The sequence below is a fragment of the Salvelinus fontinalis genome, chromosome 25, assembly GCF_029448725.1.
Source record: "Salvelinus fontinalis isolate EN_2023a chromosome 25, ASM2944872v1, whole genome shotgun sequence".
Classification (NCBI taxonomy): domain Eukaryota; kingdom Metazoa; phylum Chordata; class Actinopteri; order Salmoniformes; family Salmonidae; genus Salvelinus; species Salvelinus fontinalis.
The window spans coordinates 21,569,281-21,595,894 of record NC_074689.1 but is presented as its reverse complement, the minus strand read 5'-3'; the positions used below and the strand labels follow the sequence as shown (position 1 = coordinate 21,595,894).

Below are 26,614 nucleotides of genomic sequence, written 5' to 3'. Positions count from 1 at the left end.
CAGAGTATCCCGTCTACTACACACGACGTTACTCCAACGTATCCAGTGATCACCAGAGACATTCTTCAAAGGACAGAAGACTCGGGTTGGCGATACGGTCTTCCATCTACCACCAACCTACTGAAGCGCAGCTCAGAGTAAATATTTATTGCATTTTCCTTTTCAAATGGGCGGTGATTTAGAATGCATAAGATACTGTATTTACGATAGCACAGCTTCGGCCCTGTCCCAGTCTCCCGCCCTTTCACCAACCCGCCCCTTTTCTTTGTGTAACAAGCTGTCATATCTATCAAGCTGTCATATCTACGTCCCGCTAGGGACGTTTTTCTGTATGACGTAATTTGTGATCAAGTTATGGTTTCATTGTGTATGTGTGATTCTGTGTGATTAGTTAGGTATTTAGTAAATAAATAATTAAACCCAATTTTGTATTGCTGATTCAACTTGTTAGCCAGGATTCTTGCAGATAACAAGGATTTACCACTTTCAGATGAGACTGAATAAAATGACGATTAAGGTGACTGCTATGGATGTAAACTATTACTAAATCTTTAAGAGTGTATTCGAAAGATAACAGCTCTATAAATATTCTTTCGTGGTGTCCCTCTCTAGTTAATTACATTCACATGATTAGTTCAATCAGGTAATATTAATTACGGAGAAATTATTTTATAGAATAGCATGTCATAGCAATTAATCTGGCATAGTCAAAGACACGACAGTACCAAAACATGTCTGCAGCATTGAAGGTCCCCAAGAACACAGTGGCCTCCATCTTTCCATCATTCCTCCACCAAGACTCTCCCTAGAGCTGGCCGCCCATCCAAACTGAGCAATCAGGGGAGAAGGGCCTTGATCAGGGAGTTGACCAAGTACACGATGGTCACTCTGACAGAACTTTAGAGTTCCTATGTGGAGATGGGAGAACCTTCCAGTAGTACAACCATCTATGCAGCACTCCACCAATCAGGCCTTTATAGTAGAGTGGCCAGACGGAAGCCACTCCTCAGTAAAAGGCACATGACAGCCCGTTTTCAGTTTGCCAAAAGGCACCTAAGATTCTCAGACCATGAGAAACAAGATTCTCTGGTCTCATGAAACCAAGATTGAACTCTTTGGCCTGAATGCCAAACGTCATGTCTGGAGGAAACTTGGCACTATCCCTACGGTGAAGCATGGTGGTGGCAGTATCATGCTGTAGGGATGTTTTTCAGTGGCAGGGACTGAGAGACTAGTCAGGATCGAGAGAAAGATGAACAGAGCAAAGTACCAAGAGATCCTGCCCCCGAGCGCTCAGGACTATAGACTGGGACGAAGGTTGACCTTACAACAGCACAACAATTCTAAGCACACAGTCAAGACAACGCAGGAGTGGCTTCGGAACAAGTCTCTGAATGTCCTTGAGTGGCCCAGCCAGAGCCCGGACCTGAACCCGATTGAACATCTCTGGAGAAATGTTCAATTCAGTCCTCAGATAATCGCATGGTGTGCTTTTGCCGTAAAGCCTTTTGAAAATCTGACACAGCGCCTGGATTAACAAGAAGTTAAGCTTTATTTTGATGTATTACACTTGTATTTATATGAATGTTAAATATTTATATTTCTGTAGTTTGAATTTGGCGCTCTGCAATTTCACCGGATGTTGTCAAATCTATCCCGCTAACGGGATTCGAGCGTTAAGGGATCCCTAAGAGGTTTTAAGAGTATCTGCAGAGAAGAATGCCAAAGGGGCTTCAACAAAGTACTGAGTAAAGGGTCTGAATGCTTATGTAAATGTGATATTTCAGTTCTTTTTTTTATTTTATAAATTTGCCAAAATGTATGTGTTATTTCATAGTTTTGATTGCTTCACTATTATTCTATAATGTAGAAAATTGTAAAAAAAAAATAAAGAAAAACCCTTGAGTGAGTAGGTGTTCTAAAATTTTGGACCGGTAGTGTACGTACATTTCAATATCAGTGTCTGTACAGTATGTCTGTGTGTATACGTTCTTACTACAGCATGAACCATCAGAATCGTCCATAGCTGTTCGATTCCCTCTCAGACTGCTATATCTTCATCCTAATGTTGTTCTGACTGCAGCTCATCAGTTTGACTGGGACGTTGAGCTGTTCTTGTATTACGCCCATCAGCCTACTACTATAGTAAAGGCAGCACAGGCTTTTACCAAGCCAGGTGAGAGGGTGGTGGGTGTACTCTGTTGTAGATTTCTGTAAGTGAGATAAATGAGTAGTCTAGTCTAGTACCTTCAGGGGTGTTTCTAAGATTTGAGGACATTGGGGCCTTAGATCCTAGTAGGGGGGGGGGGGGGGGGGGGGGGGGGTCTGTAGGGATTCTCGCCGGAAGAAGAACATTTGAATTTGAACAGCTAAATGCATCGATCTAGTACACTTTGAGATGAACATTGAGAGATAAGATCAAATAAATATATGTGTGTGTGTGCGCACCTCTGTGTGAGTATGTGTGTGAGCAGTCCACAAACTCACTCATTAATATCCCGGGCTAAGGTTAAACAGTCAAGCCCGGATGTACAAAGGCAAATTCCACCATACGTATAGCCAGGCTTAATCCTGCCTGATAAGTGGTAGGCCTACAATTCAACTGTCACTCTCTTTAAACAACTTTTTCTCTAAGTGGTTGAATATGGTTTGTCATTCCAGTTACTTAGTAGAAATAATACTATTCTGTTACACGCCATTCGGAAAGACCGTAGAAAAGTGCAACTTGGACAGTGTTCAGCATGTAGATCTCAAGCAAGAACACCACCCCTCTGAAATAGGCTGCGTTCACACAGGCAGCCCAATTTGGATATTTTTTCCACAAATTGGTCTTTTGACCAGTCACATCAGATCTTTTTCCGAGCTGATTTGATTGGGCAAAAGACCAATTAGTTAAAAAAAATATCAGAATTGAGCTGCCTGTCTAAAATCAGCCATAGAAGATAGGAAAATAACCCTTTCCAAAATGAAAGAGTGCATTCAGCTATGACAAAAATGTACATCACATTGTTACAAATAATTCTAACAGATTATACTTTTACTGTAATAATACAATGCCCTCTAATAAAATGCCATAGGCTACTACATATTTATACAATACCTTTAATAATATGTACTACAAAATTAAATCCAATGCCATATAACATAAAAAAGAAAAAGAAAGGAGGACCAAGGCACTCTTCATATAATTAATTAAAATGCCTTTATTAGAATGGCATGTTCAATAGAAACAAAGTTGTTTAAAAACCGACGCGTTTCGGCTGCATGGCCTTCGTCAGGGAGTACAGAAAAAAGAGAATACAATGTCCTCTTTTGAAAGTCTTTTCCAATTAGCCCTAATTAGAAGAGGGAGTGGTTACCAAATTGGACACACCTAGTAAGCAATAATATACACATGAAAAGGTGAAATACTGTAGCTATGTTATCATGAGCATACAACTCCAAGCTAGAAGCATCAGAACACCCAGAGAGGCAGTTCCAACCCTAACCAAGACTGGGAGAAGTGTCCAGAACAAGAAAGCAATATATTCCACAGTACTCCAGATCACAGCAAAACATGAACAACAGTCCAAACATAGCTAGAGGGCAATAGAACAAAATGTCCACTAGATGACAGCAAATGGACCCATCACGACCCTACAGGAAGGGTGAGAAATCCATATCTTCATTTAAACCAGGGTACTTGGTGGCCTGTAGTTTGTAAATCCAAAAACTTTCCCTTTGGTTTAACTGTTTAAGACGGTCCCCTTTTCTAATAGAGGCCGGAACATGATCAATACCCATAGCTTGTAGGGAGGCAGGGTTACCATGGTGTAAGGACTTGTAGTGCCTTGCCATGGGGTAGTCTTCATTGCCTACCCGTATGGCGTACTTGTGTTCCGTCAAGCGATCTTGAAGGCGTCTCTTTGTCCGTCCAATGTAGAACACCTTGCACTGTGGACATTCCAGTCTATAGATGACATGAGTGGTTTTGCAGTTAATAAAATGCTTGAGGTAATACTCCATTTTAGAAGCTGTGTCAACAAAATACTTTTTCTGTGCAATATAATAATACTATTCTGTTACACGCCATTCGGAAAGACCGTAGAAAAGTGCAACTTGGACAGTGTTCAGCATGTAGATCTCAAGCAAGAACACCACCCCTCTGAAATAGGCTGCGTTCACACAGGCAGCCCAATTTGGATATTTTTTCCACAAATTGGTCTTTTGACCAGTCACATCAGATCTTTTTCCGAGCTGATTTGATTGGGCAAAAGACCAATTAGTTAAAAAAAATATCAGAATTGAGCTGCCTGTCTAAAATCAGCCATAGAAGATAGGAAAATAACCCTTTCCAAAATGAAAGAGTGCATTCAGCTATGACAAAAATGTACATCACATTGTTACAAATAATTCTAACAGATTATACTTTTACTGTAATAATACAATGCCCTCTAATAAAATGCCATAGGCTACTACATATTTATACAATACCTTTAATAATATGTACTACAAAATTAAATCCAATGCCATATAACATATACTGCATATACACAGGCAAGCCAATTCTGATCTTTTACTCACTAATTGGTCTTTTGACAAATCAGATCAGTTTTTTGTCACCAACTGGCAAAATAACCAAATTGGGCTGCCTGTATAAACACAGCCTAAGGCAGGGGTGTCAAACTCATTCCACGGAGGGCCTAGTGTCTGCAGGTTTTTGGTTTTTCCTTTCAATAAAGCCCTAGACAACCAGGTGTGGGGAGTTCCTAACTAATTAGTGATGTTAATTCATCAATCAAGTATAAGGGAGGAGCGAAAACCCGCAGACACTCGGCCCCCCGTGGAATGAGTTTGACACCTGTGGCCTAAGGGCTCAATTCAATTCGTAGCGCAGAAGATCTGCATTGTAGCGCAGTTGAAATTTAAAGGTAATTTCTGATTGAGCCGACATGCTTATGTAGCGTTTACTGTGAAGGCAGTCTTTGCGAATGCAGAAAATGTGCTTTTAAAGGTGAATCGCGCTGTAACGCTTGATCTTGAGCCCTTAGGCTGCGTTTACACAGACAGCTCAGTTCTGATAATTTTTTTCCACTAAATGGTATTTTGGCAAATCAGATCAGCTCTTTTGCTAGTAATTGTAAATGCAGACTTAATGTCTGAAAAGGGAGAAACTGTCACGCCCTAACCTTAGAGATCCTTTTTATGTCTCTATTTTGGTTTGGTCAGGGCGTGAGTTGGGGTGGGCATTCTATGTTTTGTATTTCTATGATTTCCTATTTCTATGTTTTGGCCGGGTATGGTTCTCAATCAGGGACAGCTGTCTATCGTTGTCTCTGATTGAGAACCATACTTAGGTAGCTCTTTTTTCCACCTGTGTTTGTGGGAAGTTGACTTGTTTAAGGCACATAGCCTTTGAGCTTCACGGTTTGTTTGTTGTGTTTATGGTTTTGTTCGGTGTCTTGGTTAATAAAGGAACATGTACGCTCACCACGCTGCACCTTAGTCCTCTTTTTTCAACAGCCGTGACAGAAACAGAAAGGATGTATTTTCTGAGTTTTGAAACAGGACAATTCTGTCTATACCGGGCTCAGCCCAAAACGTGGCCACTATGTGGGGAACAGGATTTGAGACATGAGTCACAACCATTGTCTTTATTCAGTCCTCAACAAATCGATTTTTCGGTCTGTTTTCTCATATACAACTACAGTAACACACACACATATACACACACACATACATACACAGCTGAAGTCGGAAGTTTACATACTCCTTCCCTTTCTTAGGTCAGTTAGCATCACCACTTTATTTTAAGAATGTGACATGTCAGAATAATAGTAGAGAATTTTTTCTTTCAGCTTTTATTGCTTTCATCACATTCCCAGTGAGTCAGAAATGTACATACACTCAATTAGTATTTGGTAGCATTGCCTTTAGATTTTTTGTTTAACTTGGGTCAAACATTTTAGGTAGCCTTCCACAAGCTTCCCACAGTAAGTTGGGTGAATTTTGGCCCATTCCTCCTGACAGAGCTGGTGTAACTCAGTCAGGTTTGTAGGCCTCCTTGCTCGCACACACTTTTTCAGTTCTGCCCACAAATTTTCTATAGGATTGAGGTCAGGGCTTTGTGATTGCCACTCCAATACCTTGACTTTGTTGTCCTTAAGGCATTTTTCCACAACTTTGGAAGTATGCTTGGGGTCATTGTCCATTTGGGAGACACATTTAGCTTTAACTTCCTGACTGATGTCTTGAGATGTTGCTTCAATTATATCCACATAATTTTCACTCCTCATGATGCCATCTATTTTGTGAAGTGCACCAGTCCCTCCTGCAGCAAAGCACTCCTACAACATGATGCTGCCACCACCGTGCTTCACGGTTGGGATGGTGTTCTTCAACTTGCAAGCATCCCCCTTTTTCCTCCAAGCATAACGATGGTCATTATGGCCAAACAGTTCTATTTTTGTTTCATCAGACCAGAGGACATTTCTCCAAAAACTACAATCTTTGTCCCCATGTGCAGTTGCAAACCGTAGTCTGTCTTTTTTTATGGCGGTTTTAGAGCAGTGGCTTCTTCCTTTCTGAACAGCCTTTCAGGTTATGTCGATATAGGACTTGTTTTACTGTGGATATAGATACTTTTGTACCCGTTTCCTCCAGCATCTTCACAAGGTCCTTTGCTGTTGTTCTGGGATTGATTTGCACCTTTCGCACCAAAGTACGTTCATCTCTAGGAGACAGAACACGTCTCCCTTCTGAGCAGTATGATGGTTGCATGGTCCCATGGTGTTTATACTTGCGTACTATTGTTTGTACAGATGAATGTGGTACCTTCAGGCATTTAGAAATTGCTCCCAAGGATGAACCAGACTTGTGGAGGTCTACAATTTTTTTCTGAGGTTTTGGATGATTTATTTAGATTTTTGCATGTCAAGCAAGGAGGCACTCAGTTTGAAAGTAGGCCTTGAAATATATCCACAGGTAAACCTCCAATTGACTCAAATTATGTCAATTAGCCTATCAGAAGCTTCTAAAGCCATGGCATTTTCTGGAATTTTCCAAGCTGTTTAAAGGGAGAGTCATCTTAGTGTATGTAAACTTCTGACCCACTGGAATTGTGATACAGTGAATTACAAGTGAAATTATCTGTCTGTAAACAACTGCTGTAAAGATTAATTGTGTCATGCACAAAGTAGATGTCCTAACCGACTTTCCAACCGACTTGCCAAAACTATAGTTTGTTAACAAGAAATTTGTGGAGTGGTTGAAAAACAAGTTTTAATGACTCCAACCTAAGTGTATGTAAACTTCTGACTTCAACTGTAGTAGTAATGCTCTTTACATATTGCAATCTAAATAGTGAGAATAGAATAACTGTAAAAAAATCTTGCCAAATATCAAATAGTATGCACTGTATAGACAAAAATGCTGTTGGCCAAAGCCAAGTCGTGCACTATATCCACAATGTATTTAGTGCACTACATGAGGACTAGGGGGCCATTTGAGATGCAGCCTAGTGTCTTGTGTTCACTCCCAGGTGATGGCCAGCATCTTGCAGCTCAGCTCCCACAGTTTATGGGCCAAGTCGTCATCAGAAGCTGTCCTGGAGCACCTTGCAGGCGCACAGTCGCTGTTCACACACAAACACAATGAGTGTCAATGAGCAGATATACAATAACTTACCTGGTTAACGCTGTGTACCACTAAGTTACCCTTTCACAAAATCAAACCGTATGCGTGTACCTGTAGTATCCTCCACTTTCCTTCTCCAGTCCTGGCTCCACAGCACAGTATATGGAGGTCTGAGCTCCCTCGACAGAGGACTTAGTGAACGGCCGGAACACCTTGACCGCTACCTGGACACGACTGTTCAGGTGTCTCCATAGTTCTGACTGGACCACGCCCGGGTGGAGGGAGAACACACTCACACCGGTGCCTGCACACAACACACACAAGCTGGACGCTCAGTCATGTCATGATGACTAGTATGATGACTAGCCTGTAGGTTCATGCTCTACAACATTCACAGAGTACGACCCTGCCTCACGCAGGAAGCGGCGCAGGTCCTAATCCAGGCACTTGTCATCTCCCGTCTGGATTACTGCAACTCGCTGTTGGCTGTGCTCCCTGCCTGTGCCATTAAACCCCTACAACTCATCCAGAACGCCGCAGCCCGTCTGGTGTTCAACCTTCCCAAGTTCTCTCACGTCACCCCGCTCCTCCGCTCTCTCCACTGGCTTCCAGTTGAAGCTCGCATCCGCTACAAGACCATGGTGCTTGCCTACGGAGCTGTGAGGGGAACGGCACCTCCGTACCTTCAGGCTCTGATCAGGCCCTACACCCAAACAAGGGCACTGCGTTCATCCACCTCTGGCCTGCTCGCCTCCCTACCTCTGAGGAAGTACAGTTCCCGCTCAGCCCAGTCAAAACTGTTCGCTGCTCTGGCACCCCAATGGTGGAACAAACTCCCTCACGACGCCAGGTCAGCGGAGTCAATCACCACCTTCCGGAGACACCTGAAACTCCACCTCTTTAAGGAATACCTAGGATAGAATAAAGTAATCCTTCTAACCCCCCCCCTTAAAAGATTTAGATGCACTATTGTAAAGTGGTTGTTCCACTGGATATCATAAGGTGAATGCACCAATTTGTAAGTCGCTCTGGATAAGAGCGTCTGCTAAATGACTTAAATGTAAATGTAAATGTAGTAGGAACAAGTTGCTTCTAGCCACAGTTACAGGGTGAGATATTTGATCAATCTTAGGTTTGTAGGTACACAGGATTATCCATAGATCCTCTAATTCTGAATAGCTAACAGATGGTTTGAGAGAGTCTTAAAGTTGGAGAAACTAACATGCAGTGGCCTAAATTAACAAAGTCCTTTTCAGAGTTCCCGGAGGGTGCTTTGGAGCGAAAACATGACATGGTCTATTTGAGGATCTTAACAGGACGATGTATATGTGTGAGACAGTACAGTATCCTGTTATTAAAACACACACACAGGTGACTACATAAAACATCTTGTGGAGATTGTAAAAAAAAAAGGAAATCTTTTGAGTCAACTCCCATTCTCTCCAAGAAACATTCAGTTCTAGACCAGTTCGGCTATGGCTGTCGAGGGCAGCTCTTACCCTGCAGTCGTTTGGCCAGTGAACGTGTGCAGAGGACATTGGCCAGTTTGCTCTGTCCATAGGCCTTGACCTGATCGTAGCTCTTCTCACTGTTGATGTCATCCAGTCTCATGCTGGTCCAGGTGTGAGCCACTGACGACACGTTAACGATGCGGGCTGGCGCCGAGCGCTTGATCAGGTCCACCAACAGGTAGGTCAACAGGAAGTGACCTACAGGAAGTCAGGGGTTAGGGACAGGTCAGGGAAGGGTCAATGAGCTGTGTGTGTGCGTTATTTCTGGCAAATGTGCATGTTGTCAGGGTGTGTGTGTGTGTGTGTGTGTGTGTGTGTGTGTGTGTGTGTGTGTGTGTGTGTGTGTGTGTGTGTGTGTGTGTGTGTGTGTGTGTGTGTGTGTGTGTGTGTGTGTGTGTGTGTGTGTGCGCGCATAAGAATGTTTATGTTATCTGTAAAACTGGTAATGAACTGTCCTTAAATTATGTTCTCTTCAGTATGAATAGTTCAACAGTGTGTGTATCTTTACGGCTCCGGGAAGTATGGCGAGAATTCTAACTGTTTTTAAGAGAAACTGTACTTCAGCAAAAGTCAGACTCACTTCTATCCAAATCAGATTGAATTTCCGCCCTAATCCGTGACTGGCTAATAGCCTTACTGCCGGAGCTCAGGTTAAGACAGAGAGCAATTACTACATCCACGTAAGCCAGCCGCTAATTAGTTCTACATTTAGGAAGGAAATAGGGGCTAATATGCTGATTTACCATCTTAGCCTGCTTTTCAATCAGCTGTAAATGTAGTCTATCCATGCTACCGATTTTAACGCCAAATACGTGTTTTTATAATTAACATGCCTGCACTGATTTAATCTAGCTAATCTGATAACGCAGACGCACCGAGTTGGCCTATTATATACAGTTGAAGTTGAAGTCAGACGTTTAAATAAACCTTAACCAAATACATCTCAACTCAGTTTTTCACAATTTCACAATATTCCAGACATTTAATCCGAGTAAACATTCCCTGTCCTAGGTCAGTTAGGATCCCCACTTTATTTTAAGAGTGTGAAATGTCAGAATAATAGTAGAGAAGGATTTATTTCTGCTTTTATTTCTTTCATCACATTCCCAGTGGGTCAGAAGTTTACATACACTCAATTAGTATTTGGTAGCATTGCCTTTAAATTGTTTAACTTGGGTCAAATGTTTTGGGTAGCCTTCCACAAGCTTCCCACAATAAGTTGGGGAAATTTTGGACCATTCCTCCTGACAGAGCTGGTGTAACTGAATCAGGTTTGTAGGCCTCCTTGCTCACACACACTTTTTCAGTTCTGCCCACAGATTTTCTATCGGATTGAGGTCAGGGCTTTGTGATGGCCACTCCAATACCTTGACTTTGTTGTCCTTACGGCATTGTGCCACAACTTTGGAAGTATGCTTGGGGTCATTGTCCATTTGGAAGACCCATTTGCGACCAAGCTTTAACTTCCTGACTGATGTCTTGAAAGGTTGCTTCAATATATCCACATCATTTTCATTCCTCATGATGCCATATATTGTGTGAAGTGCACCAGTCCCTCCTGCAGCAAAGCACCCCCACAACATGAGGCTGCCACCCCTGTGCTTCACGGTTGGGATGGTGTTCTTCGGCTAGCAAGCCGCCCCCTTTTTCCTCCAAACATAACGATGGTCATTATGGCCAAACAGTTCTATTTTTGTTTCATCAGACCAGAGGACATTTCTCCAAAAAGTACGATCTTTGTCCCCATGTGCAGTTGCAAACCGTAGTCTGGCTTCTTTATGTCGGTTTTGGAGCAGTGGCTTCTTCCTTGCTGAGCGGCCTTTCAGGTTATGTCGATGTAGGACTCGTTTTACTGTGGATATAGATACTTTTGTAACTGTTTCCTCCAGCATCTTCACAAGGTCCTTTGCTGCTGTTCTGGGATTGATTTGCACTTTTCGCACCAAAGTACATTCATCTCTAGGAGACAGAACGTGTCTCCTTCCTGAGCGGTATGACGGTTGCGTGGTCCCATGGTGTTTATACTTGCGTACTATTGTTTGTACAGATGAACGTGGAACCTTCAGGAGTTTGGAAATTGCTCCCAAGGATGAACCAGACTTGTGGAGGTCTACAATTTTTTTTCTGGTCTTGGCTGATTTATTTAGATTTTTTGCATGATGTCAAGCAGAGGCACTGAGTTTGAAGGTAGGCCTTGAAATATATCCACAGGTACACCTCCAATTGACTCAATTTATGTAAATTAGCCTATCAGAAGCTTATAAAACCATGACACCATTTTCTGGAATTTTCTAAGCTGTTTAAAGGCACAGTCAACTTAGTGTATGTAAACTTCTGACACACTGGAATTGATATAGTCCCGTGTGGCTCAGTTGGTAGAGCATGCCGCTTGCAACGCCAGGGTTGTGGGTTCGATTCCCACGGGGGACCAGTACAAAAAAAGTATGAATGTATGTACTTGTAAGTCGCTCTGGATAAGAGCGTCTGCTAAATGACTTAAATGTAAATGTATATAGTGAATTATAAGTGAAATAATCTGTCTGTAAACAATTGTTGGAAAAATTACTTGTGTCATGCACACAGTAGATGTCCTAACCGACTTGCCAAAACTATAGTTCGTTAACAAGAAATGTGTGGAGTGGTTTAAAAATGAGTTTTAATGACTTCAACCTTTGTGTATGTAACCTTCCGACTTCAACTGTATATATCTTAATATGCTAGTGGAACCTTAAATCGTCTCTGGCCCAGGAGATTTTCCCGTTTCACTATCGGCTTGACTTACTTTGGGGAAGGGTTTAAGCTTTGGTTACACCTCAGCATTTTATGGCAAATGCATTATGAAAGGGGCTACATGAATACAAGTTGATTGATTTCTCTTACCCAGGTGGTTGACTCCAAACTGCATCTCGAAGCCGTCCTTGGTCTTAGAGTAGGGACACATCATGATGCCAGCGTTGTTGATCAGGATATTGACTTGCTTCTCCTCTGCAAACACCAGAAAAACTGTCACTGCAAAAGCTTTCCCTCCCTCCATCTATCTATCCATCCATCGATTCCTATACCCTGAAGGTTATCTACCCTTGTTAACCAGCTCAGCGAACTCTCTGATAGACTTGGTGTCAGACAGATCCAGTTTGTGAACGACAATGTTTTCATTTCCACAATCTTCTGTGATCTCTTTCCTGGCGCCCTCCGCCCTCTCCATGTCTCTACACGCCATGATGATGCGAGCACCTAAGAGGGTGTTCAAAGAGGTTAGAGGTTACACAGAGGTAGGTCATAAGGTTACTAGCACACGGGAGGACAAATGTGAAAGATATTCATTTGTGTTTAAAATCCCTGAACATCATAGGATGGATCGTTCTCAACAGTTTAACAAAATATCATACAAATCTCTAAAACACAAGCTTAATATCTCAGTTTACAGAATATTCAACTGTTCATTTCACAGTGTTTGTCAGTAAAGAAACAGGCAACAGTATAAACTGTGTTTCTCATCTTCACTTGGCAAACAATGGACTGTTCATCCTATTTTAATGAGCCCAGCCCTGCTGAGAGGGCCTTTGAGGGAACACACACACACACACACACACACACACACACACACACACACACACACACACACACACACACACACACACACACACACACACACACACACAATAGCTGTGGTGGCCCAGTAATTATGGAATAGAAGACCGTCATTATTCCATGGGAGCGTTCCGTCTGGAAGCTATCAAAGTGCCTTTGTTCCCCTCTCTCCACTCCGATGTGGGAATCAAAATTGTTTCCCAAATTCCCTGGCAGAGCAACCAATCATAATTAAAACACAAACGATAAACAAACAATTAAGAGGGAAGTTAGAGTTTGAGTTGAGCCAATCGCACACATAGTGATGATCCAGGGTGATTTCATGCTGATGGCGTTTATTTGACGCCGTTTATTTGTTCCACATGGGTAAGTAGTGTGTGTGTGTGTGTGTGTGTGTGTGTGTGTGTGTGTGTGTGTGTGTGTGTGTGTGTGTGTGTGTGTGTGTGTGTGTTCTGCATTGGACATTGCAACATTTTTTAAAATTATCTAGCTGTTGTTTATAGTACATAATTAACACATTTAGTTATTCTATTTTACCATCACATCAATTTTCTTTGAGTTAAATTAAAATATATATTTTTAACTACATGAAAGTGAGTTGACGGACAGAGGAAGGTAACTTGAGGATTCTAGTTTCAGATCTTTAAGTTAAAGACTGTTTTTCAGTAAGCCAAGAAATAGAATGTGATGCACGCAAGGCTTTGTCTTGGCCCAGAATGTCTAGAAAAATAAAAACAAATTGTATTGGTAATACAATTATATTGATATTTGAATATAACCACTCTCTTTCATTTATTTCCTCTAGCCTACTTGACATTGGAAAGTATGATCAATATTTCTTCATATAACAAACTACTTTAGGAAAGAAAATGACAGACGGTTATGAATCTTTCGTTCCCAACTTTAACCTCAGTTGTGAATGAGTGAAACGTCATTCTGATAAAGTCTTTTAACAGAACCCCGATGCTTGCAATACACACACACACAAACACACAGTTTTGTTTTGTAAGAGGAAGTTGGTGCCACACAGAGCTTTTCAAGTGCAGCTAACGGAACAAATCAGACCACGTACGTAGACCCAGCTTTCATCTCCCTCTGTGTGTGTGCATTCGTGTGTGTGCGTGCGTGCGTGCGTGCGTGCGTGTGTGTGCGTTCCATCGCATGCATAGGACGGATGTTTAGTGGTCTACTCTGACAATGCCCTCTCTGTCTCCACCTCTCCTGGATCCTTAATGACTGCTACTGAGAATATCATTAGGCTAAAAGGCACCCACACACTCGGTTTAGGAAAAAAATAGTTTTGTCCCTCTAGAGACAGCATAGTAACAACATAGCCTTCCTCAAAATAGTCAGATAAGATAAATCAAGAAATCTGTAATTCATTTGGAAGTTTTTGCCAAGGAGGTCTTAGTCAGACAATTTTACATCTAACTAAGATGTTTGGTGCAGAATTTCTCAAGTGAAAGCATTTGAATGAATACTAGTCGTCTCTCGTTGAAGGACAACAAATACTTAATTGAAGAATTCTGTCCATAGTTCCAACTCCTACTAGGAGTACTACCAATCACTGGCGAAGGGTGTAGACTTGGACTTGTGTGTGTTTTTTTTGTTTAACTATCCTTGGGTACCAGAAGTCCTCACAAGGATAGTAAAACAAGGATAATTTGTGCAAGGCGGGACATTTTGCCGGTCCTCATGAAAAAAATATGCTATTTTAGGCTTAGGGGTTAGGTTTAGGGTTAGGGTTACATATAGGGTTTGGGGTTAAGTTTTGGCTCAAGGTTAGGGTTAGGGGTTAGAAAAAATAGGATTTTGGATGGGAATCAATTCTTTGGTTCCCACAAGGATAGCAACACAAAACTGTGCGTGTGTGTGTTCTCTACCTCTCTTGGCCAGGTCCCTGGCTGTCTCTTTGCCGATTCCAGTGTTAGCTCCTGTGATGATGACAGTCTGACCGTCCAGACGCACGTCACATGACCAGCGGCCACAGAAGAAGTTCCTGACAGAGTCGGATACACACAGCAAGAGAGAGTCAAATACACAATCAACACAGTCAATCAACATAGTCAATCAACACAGTTGAACACAGTTGAACAAACACAGTTGAAATCGTTTGGAGGATGTGGTAAGACAGCTTATTACAGAGACAGGAAATGTGGTAATATTACAACATAACACAACAACATACAATACACATATTACACACACACCAGTGGAGGCTGCTAAGGGGAGGGCGGCTCATAATAATGGCGGGAAGGGCGCAAATGGAACGGCATCAAACACCTGGAAACTATGTGTTTGATGTATTTGATACCATTCCACAGATTACGCTCCAGTCCTTATCACGAGCCCGTCCTCCCCAATTAAGGTCCTGTGACACACAAACACACACACACAACATCACTGACACACAGAGCAGATAATCAGAATGTCAACTTAACTTAGATGTCAGCAAGACAGTTAATTATTAGCTACTAGTCAGAATACTAGCTTAAAACCTTTCTGGACTGCCCATCCCGGATCCGGGATCATTCTCATCAGAAACGCTGACTAGCATAGACTAGCCTAGCGCCACAGGGATATCATATAATATAATTTCATGAAATCACAAGTCCAATACAGCAAATGAAAGATAAACATCTTGTGAATCCAGCCAACATGTCCGATTTTTTAAATGTTTTACAGCGAAAACACAATATATATTTATGTTAGCTCACCACAATAGCCAAACACACAACGCCATTTTTTCACCGCAAACATAGCTTTCACTAAACCCAGAAATTGAGATAAAATTAATAACTAACCTTTGAACAACTTCATCAGACGACAGTCTTATAACATCATGTTATACAATACATTTATGTTTTGTTCGAAAATGTGCATATTTAGAGCTACAAATCCTGGTTTTACATTGGTGCCATGATCATAAATGGCACCAAATTGTCCGGAGAAATTTTACACAGCGACGTAATCTAACCAAAAAACTCACCATAAACTTTGCTGAAAAATACATGTTGTACAGCAAATGAAAGATACACTTGTTCTTAATGCAACCGTTGTGTTAGATTTAAAAAAAATAACTTTAGTACAAAGCACAGCATGCAATAATCTGAGACAGCGCTCAGCCATTCTCCGCCATGTTGGAGCCAACATATTCCACAAAAATACGAAATAACATCATAAATATTCTCTTAACCTTTGATGATCTTCCATCAGAACGCAGTGCAAGGAGTCCTAGTTCCACAATAAATCGTTGTTTTGTTTTAGAATGTCCATTTCTTCTTTCGAATTAGCAACTTTGGCTAGCATGGTGGAGCGCACATGTCCATGAATGCTTGGCGCATGGAACGAAAAATTCCAAAAGTCATAATAATGGTCAAATAAACTGGTCAAACTCAGTTGAAAATCCATCTTTATGATTTTTTTCTCATATGTGCGCAGCAAAATACTGCCAATATGGCGGACCTGTCACTCCAAAAGCTCTCATTCGGTCTCACATCAAGCTAGACACCCCATTCAACATTCTACTGCCTGTTGACATCTAGTGGAAGGCGTATGAAGGGCATACAGATCCATAAATATAAGGCAATTGAATAGGCAAGGCCTTACACAGAGACCCATTTTCACTTCCTGTTTGGAAGTTTGCTGCCAAATGAGTTCAGTTTTACTCACAGATATAATTCAAACAGTTTTAGAAACTTCAGAGTGTTTTCTATCCAATAGTAATAATAATATGCATATCGTATGATCTAGAACAGAGTACGAGGCCGTTTAATTTGGGCACGAATTTTTCCCAAAGTGAAAACAGCGCCCCCTATTAAGAAGAAGTTTTAAGCGCTGAACCAAATTATGAAATGTAAATCATTCGTCTTATGATTAACTGTAAATAAGTGAAAAAGGTTATGATCTTCTATGGAGCATACGACTAGATGAAATATTAATTCAGTAAATCGGCTACCAAACCTGGATAAATAATAGATTGTTTTAGTAAAAACCAATAATAAAATGTGTTATGAAGTAGAAATATGTTTTTGTTTTAATTTACTTTACAGTTTTTCTCAATCTGTCACGTTCCTGACCTGTTTTCTGTTGTTTTGTATGTGTTTAGTTGGTCAGGACGTGAGCTGGGTGGGAATTCTATGTTGTGTCTAGTTTGTCTGTTTCTATGTCAGCCTAGTGTGGGTTCTCAATCAGAGTCAGATGGTAATCGTTGTCTCTGATTGAGAATCATATATAGGGCCTCCCGGGTGGCGCAGTGGTCTAGGGCACTGCATCGCAGTGCTAACTGCGCCACCAGAGTCTCTGGGTTCGCGCCCAGGCTCTGTCGCAGCCGGCCGCGACCGGGAGGTCCGTGGGGCGACGCACAATTGGCATAGCGTCGTCCGGGGTAGGGAGGGTTTGGCCGGTAGGGATATCCTTGTCTCATCGCGCTCCAGCGACTCCTGTGGCGGGCCGGGCGCAGTGCGCGCCAACCAAGGGGGCCAGGTACACGGTGTTTCCTCCGACACATTGGTGCGGCTGGCTTCCGGGTTGGAGGCGCGCTGTGTTAAGAAGCAGTACGGCTGGTTGGGTTGTGCTTCGGAGGACGCATGGCTTTCGACCTTCGTCTCTCCCGAGCCCGTACGGGAGTTGTAGCGATGAGACAAGGTAGTAATTACTAGCGATTGGATACCACGAAAATTGGGGAGAAAATGGGATAAAATTTAAAAAATAAAAATAAAAATAAAAAAGAGAATCATATATAGGAGGCTTGTTTTGTGTTGGGATTTTGTGGGTGTTTGTTTCCTGTCTCTGTGATTGTCTGCACCAGATAGGTCTGTGTCGGTTTTTGCACATTTGTTATTTTGTATTGTTGTTTGTAGTGTTTCACTTGTTCTTTATTAAACATGTTTAACACTAGCCGCGTTGCACTTTGGTCCTCTCCTTCACCCCTGGAAGAAAACCGTTACACAATTGATTTTGGCTCAATTCTCAAATTAGATTTTTTTTTCTTCCAAACAATATGTTCAAATCTCTGAACAATTAGTTTCTTGTTCACACCAGATTTGACTCGATTATTAATTTAAGCAAATTGCACGTGTTTTGGCACTTGTGCAAAAGAGTAAACACAATTGTCTACAATTTGCACAATAACTACATGCACATGGCTGATCAAAACCGATGAGCTGATTCTCAGTGAAATGATCATACTCTTCACAACTTCACAACATTCTTTCATCATGTGAGCCATCACATGCAAAATGATCCATTCGAAGATCAAAATCTGTCAGACATACATGTATATTCCATAAATATCTATGACATGGAATGTTTGTAATGTCTGCTAAATTGGCAAATTACCTGCCAGGTGGCATAGTAATGAAATAGGAATCACAATCTTACCAATCAAGTTTGGAAGCATATATATGGAGCTTGCCCACAGCACAATCACTACCATTTATGAACATGGAGGAACATCACAACCCTGAACAGCAGCTACATGCTCGTGGAAGAGAAATAAGAAGATGTGTAAGAATGCATGGTGGTAGTGGTGGTGGTGGTGGTGATAGTGGTGGTAGTGGTGGTGGTGTTGGTGGTGGTGATGGTGGTGGTAGTGGTGATGGTGGTGGTGGTGATGGTGGTAGTGGTGCTGGTGTTGGTGGTGGTGATGGTGGTGGCCTAATGTAACCAGGTCCACAGTGTCATAAACCATGGTCTGACAATGGAAGAGGCTGGTCGGAGAGTACAGCCTAATGTAAACAGATCCACAGTGTCATAAACCATGGTCTTACAATGGAAGAGACTGGTCGGAGAGTACAGCCTAATGTAAACAGATCCACAGTGTTATAAACCATGGTCTGACAATGGAAGAGACTGGTCGGAGAGTACAGCCTAATGTAAACAGATCCACAGTGTTATAAACTATGGTCTCACAATGGAAGAGACTGGTCGGAGAGTACAGCCTAATGTAAACAGATCCACAGTGTTATAAACCATGGTCTGACAATGGAAGAGACTGGTCGGAGAGTACAGCCTAATGTAACCAGGTCCACAGTGTCATAAACCATGGTCTCACAATGAAAGAGACTGGTCGGAGAGTACAGCCTAATGTAAACAGATCCACAGTGTTATAAACCATGGTCTGACAATGGAAGAGACTGGTCGGAGAGTACAGCCTAATGTAAACAGGTCAACAGTGTTATAAACCATGGTCTGACAATGGAAGAGACTGGTCGGAGAGTACAGCCTAATGTAAACAGATCCACAGTGTTATAAACCATGGTCTGACAACGGAAGAGACTGGTCTGAGAGTACAGCCTAATGTAACCAGATCCACAGTGTCATAAACCATGGTCTGACAACGGAAGAGACTGGTCTGAGAGTACAGCCTAATGTAACCAGATCCACAGTGTTATAAACCATGGTCTGACAATGGAAGAGACTGGTCGGAGAGTACAGCCTAATGTAACCAGGTCCACAGTGTTATAAACCATGGTCTGACAATGGAAGAGACTGGTCGGAGAGTACAGCCTAATGTAACCAGGTCCACAGTGTTATAAACCATGGTCTGACAACGGAAGAGACTGGTCGGAGAGTACAGCCTAATGTAAACAGATCCACAGTGTCATAAACCATGGTCTGACAATGGAAGAGACTGGTCGGAGAGTACAGCCTAATGTAACCAGATCCACAGTGTCATCAATTGTGCAAACATTCCGTAGGGAAAACAGGTAAATATGTGCTCATTCTTTACTTTACAGCATTTCATTCACAACACAGCAACTATTGTAAAAGTAAATGCAAGTCTAAAAATCACAATGATGCCTGTATATACTTCTTGAAGTTGTAAATGCCCATAAGAAAACATTTCTACTTTACTAAACTGTCTGATTCTAGAATAGGCTAACTTTATATTTTGTTTCTGTGTTACTATACAGAGAATAATGGAGCTGGAAGGACACGAAATTACCCACATTCTTGTTTTTGTGGAGAGGCTGGGTTCAATCTGGCCAAAGGCAGGAGATGTGGCCGCAATCTCATTGGATGCAGAGCCACATTTGGCACACCAGGCCAATGTGGGGGCAGTATTACAATGTGTGCTGCCATTTCTGAGAATGGTGTGAGAACACATATTCCACACATTGGGCCCTAAAACACCCAACTTCTCCTGGCCTTCCTAAATACACTTTACAGAGACATAATACCAGAACACCAAAGAGGTCCCCTGTGCATCGCAAGGGAAACCAGGCCTTTGTAGTGTTACGTACTGTGAGGATGTACAATTATTATTTTTTTTATTTTTTTACAGCACTACCGCAAGTATTCATTGTCGCGGGGGGGCATTTATTTTGGCATGGATGTCATTTTGTGGCAAATTCTGTTCACTATATATGACTTTACATGTAAGAAATATGTAAAAATGGACATGCAAATGTGCATTTTCTGTTTACATGTAACACATTGCTACAAAAATAAATGTACTGTATACATACAAATGTGCATATCCTTTCTGTGTACTACAGTATTGACATTTACCTACTGTTGAAATTGGTATTTAAAAAGCTCAGTGTGATACACAATTGCATTCAGCTAGACAAAATTGACATTCTTGTATAGTGCAGTCAGTGTCAACAAAGAAGGACAAAACTGAAATGTGTATATAACAACCATTTCCAGGGTTGACTACCATGGTGAAAAAACATCTCAACATTTTGACCAGTACGGCTCACACGATGACAAAACTTTTCATTTTGGTGGCATTGGCCAATTTACTGACACAATAACTAGGTTTTGAAGCATGAGTTAAATGTTTTGGGTGAGTTACTAAATTTTGCAGACATGCAATAGTTGTGATGTCCCATAAAACAGTTGTGACAATTGCACTTAGTTTAGAGAACGTTAAGACTGTTTCAAAGAAATTAGCCAAAGCAATTGAGAAAGTGTAACATGATAAACTAGCCCAGAGGTCTCCAACTCTGTTCCTGAAGAGATACCCTCCTGTAAATGTTCACTCCAACCCTGTTCCTGGAGAGATACCCTCCTGTAAATGTTCACTCCAACCCTGTTCCTGGAGAGATACCCTCCTGTAAATGTTCACTCCAAACCTGTTCCTGGAGAGATACCCTCCTGTAAATGTTCACTCCAAACCTGTTCCTGGAGAGATACCCTCCTGTAAATGTTCACTCCAACCCTGTTCCTGGAGAGATACCCTCCTGTAAATGTTCACTCCAACCCTGTTCCTGGAGAGATACCCTCCTGTAAATGTTCACTCCAAACCTGTTCCTGGAGAGATACCCTCCTGTAAATGTTCACTCCAAACCTGTTCCTGGAGAGATACCCTCCTGTAAATGTTCACTCCAAACCTGTTCCTGGAGAGATACCCTCCTGTAAATGTTCAGTCCAACCCTGTTCCTGGAGAGATACCCTCCTGTAAATGTTCACTCCAACCCTGTTCCTGGAGATACCCTCCTGTAAATGTTCACTCCAAACCTGTACCTGGAGAGATACCCTCCTGTAAATGTTCACTCCAACCCTGTTCCTGGAGAGATACCCTCCTGTAAATGTTCACTCCAACCCTGTTCCTGGAGAGATACCCTCCTGTAAATGTTCACTCCAACCCTGTTCCTGGAGAGATACCCTCCTGTAAATGTTCACTCCAACCCTGTTGTAACTGACCTGGTTCAATGTATCAACCAGCTAATTATTTAGAATTAGGTGTGCTAGAATAGGCTAAATATTAGAATTAGGTGTGCTAGAATAGGGTTGGAGTGAGAACCTACAGGACGGTACTCCATTAACAGGGTTGGAGAGCCCTGGACTAGTCGAAATGCAATTTAATGTCAATACCCTATAGTGGTAACAATTTGTTCAATGTTTCATAATTACAACAGTAATAACAGTTCGCATTTGAAGAAGAAAAATAGTTCTGTAAACTGAAAGAGAAAATGACTGCCACCATAGCATCTTTGTTTTCCCCAATATAAATAGTCATTGACCTACCTGATTGAATGCATTCCTTTCCCAGTGACCAATCTTTCTCCTCAACACCCCAAGTTCATCTAAACAAGTTTCCTCTCAACTCTAGGTTGTATCAATGGATACATTCCTCAGCGTTGCAGCCCGCCCACCCGACATCTGTCACACTATGGGTGCGTTCCAGCCCGTCGTTGTGCTGCGAAAATATTTATTTTATTACCATAATAATATAGTAGTGGTTCATCGAGAACTGGTTATGGTTGTCTGTTTGAGCAGTGGTTTAATTAATTAATTAAGAAAATATCTTTTGACATTTTAATTTATTCTCCAGATGTTGTGAGATCTTACAATATGCTCAGCACGACTTTGTTGAATTACTGTCTCGAACTAATGATTGCTCAGGGGTCCTCTTTTGACCAATTTCCCCAGGAGTGGAGTGAGATGTAGGTCAGTGCGCACCAGACGATGTGGAAAATGAGGCGCTCGACATCGATTCAATGCATTTATTGCCTTTTATTTGATCAGTTAATTGATCGGATACCTTCAGTTGAACAATTCTGATAGCCTACCGGTAGCCAATTCAGGTTTTGTAAAGGCCTAGCCCACAATGTTTGTTCATTACCCCTAGAATATAAAAGGACAAGAAAAGAATTGGCTGATTATGGCAGTTGACGTTACTACACGTTTCGCCCTGAACAAGGTCTGGCACACCTTGCCAGTCAGAGAACAAACATTTACAAATATTTCCTAGTTAGAATAATATAACTTAAATTTTCTGGGGGGGAAAAAACTGTCCCACACATCCTGAGTGCGACGAGGTCAACAGAGTATCCTGTAGAAAACTCACAACCTTTCCTTTTTATAATCCGAGGTTCAGTTGGTTACATCATCGTCATCTTCTACTTCTGTTACGCTATGTCATTGTGCAGATCGAGCGCTCATTTTAAGACGTCGTCTTGTGGTTTGAAGCTTTGACCACTAGATGTCCCCATAGGCCAATCTTAGTGGTACTTGTCAGACTTTTTTAGTCGTGTTCTAATAGATAATTTCTGTAGAGAAAGCTATTGCTGGTCTAAATAATAGTCAGAAAGCCTAAATTACTCCCAACAAGAAAAGGGAGAATGTTGGTACAGCATTTGATAGTATTTTACTTTCTCCAGAAAGCACAGGAATCAAAGGTGTAAAAACAGAAGAGAATTACATGATTTAGTTCAACTGAATATTTGACATATAGCTTTCCTTGTCCAGTCAGTCTCAGATAGTTTACTGACTGCAACACTAACTCTAAACATTCTATAACCTATCTGTACCACTTCCACCTACGCTCACCATCAGCCACATCATACATCACCTGTCTCCCTCTTCACATTTATCATTTGACATAGTAGGACTTATGATAGCAATATTTTCTCAGTATTTGACGTGACAGAAAGAAGCAATTTGTTGTAAAGATAGCATTCATATTGGGTGTCTGTTCATCTCCAGCAGATGCCCAGTAGATGACAGCTAACAGCCCAGAGTTTGAGAGCGGTGCCTTCATCACTAGCAGCCCTGGCACACACTGCCTGTGCACACCCACTGAGAGAGAGAGAATTATTTTATTTTACACCCTTAGTTCATGGGTAATCAAGTACAGTACATATTAGTGTTCAGGGTCAGGGATGAGAGGTGAAAGGTCACTGACCTATAGTAACCCCCAGAGGTGAGTTCAGAATCAGGGGTCAGGATGCAGTACAGAGTGGTGTAGGCTCCTTCTGCTGGCGTCTTGAGGAAGTAGCTGAACTTCTTAAACATGAGCTGTAGGGGGCGCTTTATGTGACGCATCAGATCAGTGTTCACTACCCCCGGGTGCACTGCATAGGCTGTCACACCTAGAACTGTTAATACACACACACACACACACACACACACACACACACACACACACACACACACACACACACACACACACACACACACACACACACACACACACACACACACACACACACACACACACACACACACATTGTTCAAGTACTCAGGGCCTCTTTGCTCTATTTCAATCACAGAGTGATGGTGGTTAAGACACGAGACACTCACACTGGTGTACGCTTAGATCCATTCTCTACAGATGCTACATGCATGGAAACACACACACCCATACCCACCCGCGGTCCTCTTGGCCAGCTCTCTAGTGAACAGTATATTAGCCAGTTTGCTCTGGACGTAGGCCTTGACAGGGTGGTATTCCTTCTCACTGTTCAGGTCCTCAAAGTGGATCCTGCCCATGGCGTGGGCCGATGACGACACAGTGATGACACGGGAGGGGGCGGAGTGCTTCAGCAGATCTAATAGGAGGAAAGTCAGAAAGAAGTGACCTGGAAAAAGGAAACAGGAAATAGTTAATAAGGATAGGTTTCAATAAATGGCAATTAATCAATGATAATATATTCTCTTTATGTGGCAATGGAAAAAAGTGTTGCTTGCAGTCTTGTTAATAAACCAGCCATTCTATCTCGTACCCAGGTGGTTGACTCCAAGCTGCATCTCGTATCCATCTACAGTGGTGCTGTAAGAACAGCTGGCCACACCTGCATTGTTGATCAGGAAGTGAAGCACCTTCTCCGCTGGGGGACAAACAGAGTCAGAACATCTCTGTATCGGAGCCCTGACAGTATGGTGTTTTACAGTATACGGTGTGTGTGTGTGTTTTAACCCACTGTTGTAGATGTTTTCAGCAAATTCACAGATGGACTTGGTGTCAGCGAGGTCAAGTTTCCTGGCTTCCACCTTGGCCCCTCCCATTTCCCTGACGATGTCACTGACCGCAAGCTCCGCCTTCTCCATGTCCCTGCAGGCCAGGATGACGCGTGCACCTAGAGAAAGAGAACCCCTTTTTTATTCAATTATCTTCACACTTTCAAAAAGTATCAAACTACCAGACTGTCCATGATGTCTAGCACATTTCTGACACTTCAGTAGCCTGTAAAACTCCCCGCATACACTGCAATGCACCCCCACTGGTTCCTACCTCTCTCATTAATAATATACCCCGAAAGTCACCTTTCCATAGAGCGATCATATTAGTGTGTACAGACAGAGGTTGTCAATTCGGCAGTACCGACTTCAGTCCCGTGACGATTGTGGGGGTCGTAGAGCAAAACAGAGTCTCATCTTTCCATTGAGGGGTCATAAGAGTTTGGACCCTACAGACGTTTTTGTGAGAAGACCAATTTTTGTTATGTCTCCTGGTCTGACAAACATCACTGTAGCTCTGCCACCTTTCACCACAGATACGGAAGGCCGACATCGGAGGATGTGGTGTATTGAGATGCAGCCCATGCGTCTAGCTTAAACAGACCAATTTTTATGGGGATGTTTTCATTGTGCTAATTCGATTTCCACGGGGGCGCATATATCAAATCAAATCAAATGTTATTAGTCACATGCGCCGAATACAACAGGCGTAGACCTTACAGTGAAATGCTTACTTATGAGCCCCTAACCGACAGTGCAGTTTAAAAAATACGGATAAGAATAAGAGATACAAGTAACAAGTAATTAAAGAGGAGCAGTAAAAAAATAACAATATATGCAGGGGGCTATATCGACTATAAGGGAGACAAGGGAAGCAATAGAATATAGAGGAAGAGAATTTAAGATTGTGTGGTCTACCTCTCTTGACCAGGTCCAAGGCGGTCTCCTTGCCAATGCCAGTGTTAGCTCCCGTCACGATCGCAGTCTTCCCATCCAGACGAACATCAGACGACCAGCGCTTAGTGATCAGGGACCTTGAAAAAGAGAGAGCCAATATGATAAACAAATAAGCTGTTTGACATTTGTTGTTGATATTGACTGGGACAACACAATTCGTTACATTAATATTAACAGCATAAATGTTGAATCGCAGTTATTTTCTTGTTGATGGTCTTACATCTATTTACAGTAGAATCGTAGACATTGGTCTTACATCTATTTACAGTAGAATCATAGGGATTAGTCTTACATCTATTTACAGTAGAATCATAGGGATTGGTCTTACATCTATTTACAGTAGAATCATAGGGATTGGTCTTACATCTATTTAAGGTAGAATCATAGGGATTGGTCTTACATCTATTTACAGTAGAATCATAGGGATTAGTCTTACATCTATTTACAGTAGAATCATAGGGATTAGTTTTACATCTATTTACAGTAGAATCATAGGGATTAGTCTTACATCTATTTACAGTAGAATCATAGGGATTAGTCTTACATCTATTTACAGTAGAACCATAGGGATTGGTCTTACCGGATCTTTTCCATCTCTGTGTTTCTGATAGAAAAATGATATCCTCTTGGGAGACTTCAGAAATCCCCTCTTCAACCAGTCTGTCTTTCTGTCCACTCACCGAAACGGATGTGCTAGAGGACGCTGTGTGTCGAGACTCTTGTGTGTGTGCGCATGAAGTGTATATATGTGTGTGTGTGTGTGTGTGTGTGTGTGTGTGTGTGTGTGTGTGTGTGTGTGTGTGTGTGTGTGTCATGTCTCCAAATTGTTAATGGTCTATTGATAGGCCCCAGATAAACCATTCTTTCATCAGGGGAGAGTCGTATCTAATTCATTAATGTGTCTTAGAGAAACTCTTTCTTACAAAATGTGTATCTGAATAGTAACAGTATTCTGTGATAAGTAGAGACGTGGAAGGAGTTAGTCAAGAGAGATCTCCAGCCGGAGGCTCCTCCTATTAGTGGGCCACCATGTTTTATCCTGACCATGTGACTGGACTGTGAAAACCTAATGTCACATGTATGGTTAGTACAATCCCAGGTCCCTACATAAGAATGGAGTCTCACACTTCCATACAGGTTCTGTTTCACCTCAGGTGTAATTCAAGCCTGTCTAAACAGCAGGTGAAGATATTCCCGTTTCAGCATGTCTGACTGAGAAGTTTCTGGTAGTTTCCAGGTGAGAACTT

General features: G+C 41.9%; 2 protein-coding genes across 2 annotated transcripts; both read right to left on the bottom strand.

Moving 5' to 3' along the window:
* Positions 1–5,474: 5,474 nt before the first annotated feature.
* On the bottom strand, positions 5,475–21,810 carry zgc:112332 (uncharacterized protein LOC553712 homolog). The gene is made up of 7 exons (XM_055881609.1): positions 21,696–21,810; positions 14,600–14,715; positions 12,204–12,359; positions 12,006–12,110; positions 9,114–9,323; positions 7,726–7,918; positions 5,475–7,612 (listed from the first exon to the last, which is right to left on the bottom strand). Exons 1-7 carry the CDS (start codon positions 21,707–21,709, stop codon positions 7,510–7,512), a joined length of 897 nt encoding a protein of 298 aa, XP_055737584.1. The 5' UTR covers positions 21,710–21,810; the 3' UTR covers positions 5,475–7,509.
* A 377-nt stretch (positions 21,811–22,187) lies between these two features.
* On the bottom strand, positions 22,188–26,500 carry si:dkey-73n8.3 (uncharacterized protein LOC100150965 homolog). Its single transcript, XM_055882245.1, is given in 9 exon segments — positions 22,188–23,249; positions 23,356–23,548; positions 23,822–24,031; positions 24,176–24,280; positions 24,374–24,529; positions 25,329–25,444; positions 25,948–25,982; positions 25,984–26,035; positions 26,493–26,500. Coding segments are annotated over 9 exon segments (978 nt in total). The 3' UTR covers positions 22,188–23,146.
* Positions 26,501–26,614: the final 114 nt, after the last annotated feature.

Coding starts and splice junctions, on each gene's coding strand:
- zgc:112332 (XM_055881609.1), bottom strand. Junction 9,324..12,005: donor GTTTGGAGTCAACCACCTGG/GTAAGAGAAATC, acceptor GACTTCCTGTAG/GTCACTTCCTGTTGACCTAC. Junction 7,919..9,113: donor ACTGGCCAAACGACTGCAGG/GTAAGAGCTGCC, acceptor TGTTGTGTGCAG/GCACCGGTGTGAGTGTGTTC.